The 4,156-nt window shown below is 37.6% G+C and overlaps 1 protein-coding gene across 1 annotated transcript; it reads right to left on the bottom strand.

The window, feature by feature from the left end:
* Window positions 1-1,471: 1,471 nt before the first annotated feature.
* On the bottom strand, window positions 1,472-3,818 carry LOC128622573 (myeloid-associated differentiation marker-like protein 2). Its single transcript, XM_053649196.1, has 2 exons — window positions 3,296-3,818; window positions 1,472-2,999 (listed from the first exon to the last, which is right to left on the bottom strand). The coding sequence occupies exon 2, from the start codon at window positions 2,841-2,843 to the stop codon at window positions 1,932-1,934; it is 912 nt and encodes a 303-aa protein (XP_053505171.1). The 5' UTR covers window positions 2,844-2,999; window positions 3,296-3,818; the 3' UTR covers window positions 1,472-1,931.
* Between the last annotated feature and the right edge of the window lie 338 nt (window positions 3,819-4,156).

The raw sequence follows: 4,156 nt of genomic DNA, 5'->3' as shown, positions 1-4,156 counted from the left end.
TAGCAGTTAGCAAGCTAACGTTATCGATCAAATCTGTGCCAAGTAAATTTGGTCTGGAAAACGGGATGTCCTCATTCAACTACATACAAATCCACATACTACTCCTTAACACAGTGATAAGCGTTACCTTGGTAGTTACCTCTTCTCAGCTACAATGTTGTGTTATGAATTAACGTCTGACTGCAAGTCAAGGTTTCCACTGGGAAAAGTGAAGGGAGGAGGAGCACAGCGAGAACGAAGAGGTATATGATTGAAGAAGATGTGCAGGATATTTTCGCTTCAGCTGACATTACAATCAATATTCATGTTTTAAATAATTCAAATGATGTAAAAGATAATGTGCAATGAATAGGAAAGGCTATTTTCAGACATATCTACTGTTATATCAGAAAATTTTACAGGGGCACAGCAGCATTTTATTTTGAAAAGTTTAAAAATATTTTCGGTTCATTATGAAACTAGGTAATTCAACTAGGTAACAGCCTATGTAATTAATTGGAAACACTGTGGTAGCAGCAGAATGAATACATAGTCTATAGAAACAGTCTTCCAATTTACAGAAAAATGCATCCAATCTAATTGGGAGGAACTTCATAATGCAGCAAGACAATGACCTAAAAGCACTGCAAACACAACAAAGGACTTCAGCAGGAGGAAAAAGTGGAAGTACAAGCCTGGAAAAGCAACAGAAAAGAAAAATGCAGCAGTTTGGTGATTTCAGTGGGTTACTGGCTTGATGCAGTTATTGCAATCAAGGGATATGCAACCAAATATTTACTTTATATTCTTATTTAAATATTTAAGTAATTTAATTTAATTTACTTTAAGACTTTCTGTTCCTATACTCTCTCACGTAAAAATTTGGTGGTCTGAAACCAAAGGTGCCATGTTTTAAGTTGTTTAACACATCTAGATGTAAATATTAGAAAATGATAAATGAAATTCTGAACTATGGTCTCATATTCATCTTTTGATCTCAAACCCAAATGTCTTCAAGGAAGACATTCTTCCTTGAACAATTCTTGAACAATTCTTCCTTGAAGAATTGTTCTTGCTGTTCCAATACTTTCAGAGGGGACTGTATATACATACATGCATACCTGGTATACTCAGAAGATGCTGGAAAAATAACAATTTCAGTGTTGCCACTACAAAAAAAAAAATTCTTGAATATATTCAGATTTATCTAGTATAAATATATAAACCAAATATGTATTAAGCCCTTTTTTTTTTTTTTTTTTTTTTTTACTAATTTCAGACTGGAAATGGTCAACAATAGTTTTGGAAATGCATCTGTTAATGAAACATACTGTATCTTCATATATGTATTTATCCATGTAATGCATCTATTAATGTATATTAATGAAACATGTATTTACTAAAACAATCAAACCTTTATCAGTTAAATTAGTGAAACCCACAAAAGTTAAATCCAAAAAATTATACCACCTTAATGGATAACATACCACTTTGTTTTATTCCACATTTAAACACAGTTAACTAGCAGTACAATAGATATATTTAATAGATTTCATGTAGAGTCATGTATAACAAAGTGGTAGAGAGGAAAGCTTTATAAATTCAAGATTGCAGCTGAAATCATGTTATTAAGTAACATTGAAAGGCATACATGAAAATTAAGCTATCACAGGATTTCCATCACATGCAAGCAGTCATAGAGGTCACTTCAGTCGAACAGGATAACCACTTACTGAGCTCATAAGAGGGTGCTCAGTAAGTCTAGTTCAGAATATTAATATCAGAATGAGTATTTTAACTATTTAACATTATTTTGGACTAACATTTATGTATATAGATATAGATAGAGAGAGAAAGAGAGAGAGAGAAAGAGAGAGCGATACACACAGTGCAGATGTATGTATTAAAACACACAGTCTATGTAGTAAAACTTTTCAGATAAAACATGCTATTTAGGCTGCTGTCTGTGAGACAAAGCGGATCCTCTGAGAGTACAGTAAGTCGATGAAGTAGAGCACCAGGTTGGCAAACGTGAACACTGCCACCACCAGCTTGCTGTCCCATGGGCATTTTCCCTGGGGGCAATCATCTGGTCGCCCAGGAGAGCCATACTTCTTATCAAAACTGAAGACAGGCCACACCACAGCAGCACTCATGTACAGCAGGAATGCCAGGAAGGTGTATGTAATTACAAAGCGATCAAAGGGCAGCCTCAGAACTACAGTCCTGCCTGAGACAGTCAGGACCACCACCACCACTGTGATGGCAAAGCATAGACTGTAGACCACTACACAGTACTGCGTGGGAATGTGGCGATGGTACTCACTGTCGTTTGCCAAAGCACCAAAGATGATGCAAGCAATGAAGGCCTGAACTACCTTGAGCAGGCCTGACATGGTGGCCATGTAACCCACCACGTGGCCTGGCTTGGCCCGTGTAAGGAGGACCTCGGCACCATAGGCAAAAGAACAGATGCTGGAGCACACGGTAACAGCAATGCGGTAATTGCGCACTTCACAGTCTTTGGCCAGGCAATCATTGCTGAGGAAGTACACAGGGTACACAACAGAAGCTGTGATGTACATTAATGTGGCAAGCATGGCAAAGGCCACAGTGAAATTGTCCCAGGAGATAGGCACACAGCCATGCAGGCGAACCACATCGAGCACGAAGATCATTAATGTCATGGCGAAACAGAAGCACCACACGAACATGCAGAAGGTACCATAGGTGGCACTGAAGCCTGCGCTGTGGGCCACCAAAGCCATGGTGGTGCAGCCCAGTATCAGTTGGCACATGCGAGCCATACCCAGTACAGACAGCACTGCCTCTCGGTTCAGGTAGTGGCCTCCATATGGATCCATGAGCAGATCCTTGTGGTGCAGTCTGGATGGATTTAAACAGCTCTTCTTGTAGACTCAGAGTTACTGTGCCTCCACAGCCTCGCCCTCTGTCCAGCTTTTTTTAGATGCCCTTTAATTACCAATCTCCTTCAGTGCTTTCCTGCCACACTTTGTGATCTGGTGTGTAGGATCAGATTTTTAGTTCTTGTATTGTGTTTGCCTCTAAACATGAGTAATTTTTTTTCATAGGTCTTACAAATAACTTTATAATATTAAATTGATATGTAAAATTGTCATTCTCGTCAATATATTAAGTACCTTTGACTATATATTGATATAAGTGAAAGTAACATTCATGATGTTCACCAAATTTATGCTAAGTAAATTACCCTTGGTGTGTGTGTGTGTATATATATATATATATATACACATATATATATACACATTTATATATATATATATAAAAGCTTCACCTGCCAACTTAAAGGTCTTGCCAATGTAGTTCCCTTTAAAATAAAGAAGATTGCAGAAGTTTCTTATCCATGCCATAGAAGAACTCCAAAAACTGGATAAGTGCCTTTCAAAAATGTTAGGAAGATAGAAGAAAATGTCAACTTTTTCCCAGCCTTGTTTCTGTGTCCTTCTTTCTCCGTCAAACTTTCCCACTTGAACTGCTATGAAAAGTAGACAACTGTTGTACCGAGTTGTACCACACCAGCTCTATAAATAGGACCATATGTCTGTGTCAGGCAAATTTGTATGTAGTTATCCTAGGGTGGGGACCTGGTCTGTGTAGAGACTAGACATTTATGTCTCCCAGAGGAGGAACTTCCCTCACATAGAAACATATACAACCTTTTATTATTTTTGTGATACTTCACAGATTTCAACTTGGTATAATTTAAAGAGGTGTCCTAGTAGGCACATCAGAAAGTAAATGTGCCTGAAAGCAGAAAATCTTCAGCTTTATATTTTCAACTCGTTTGTCTGAATTGAAAGGAGTATATACAGGAAAAGGGCAGAAAACTGGAACTACACAATGGATATAAACATGTCCCACCATACCAATACCACTTTGCAGATGGATTTCAACACTAGCCATTCATATATGATTAAAGAGAAGTTGGTCTCACAAACCTTTACTTTGGCGTCCAAGTTTCATTTAAAAAAAGTCACATGCATTTCACATATAATTATGTGAGTAATATATGATCCCATGTGGAAAGCATATGTAGTTGCATTTCACCATGTTATGTGCTAGGTTGATACTATTTTCTTCACATTATTTTTCTTTGCAAGGATATTTCTTACATCACAATGCCATCTACAGTGCC

The sequence above is a fragment of the Ictalurus furcatus genome, chromosome 2, assembly GCF_023375685.1.
Source record: "Ictalurus furcatus strain D&B chromosome 2, Billie_1.0, whole genome shotgun sequence".
NCBI lineage: Eukaryota > Metazoa > Chordata > Actinopteri > Siluriformes > Ictaluridae > Ictalurus > Ictalurus furcatus.
The sequence above is the reverse complement of the archived record's forward strand: the minus strand, read 5'-3'. Positions and strand labels throughout refer to the sequence as shown.

What these genes read in the sequence shown, in the direction of transcription:
- LOC128622573 (XM_053649196.1), bottom strand. Translation starts at nt 2,843, where the DNA reads ATGGATCCATATGGAGGCCACTACCTGAACCGAGAGGCAGTGCTGTCT.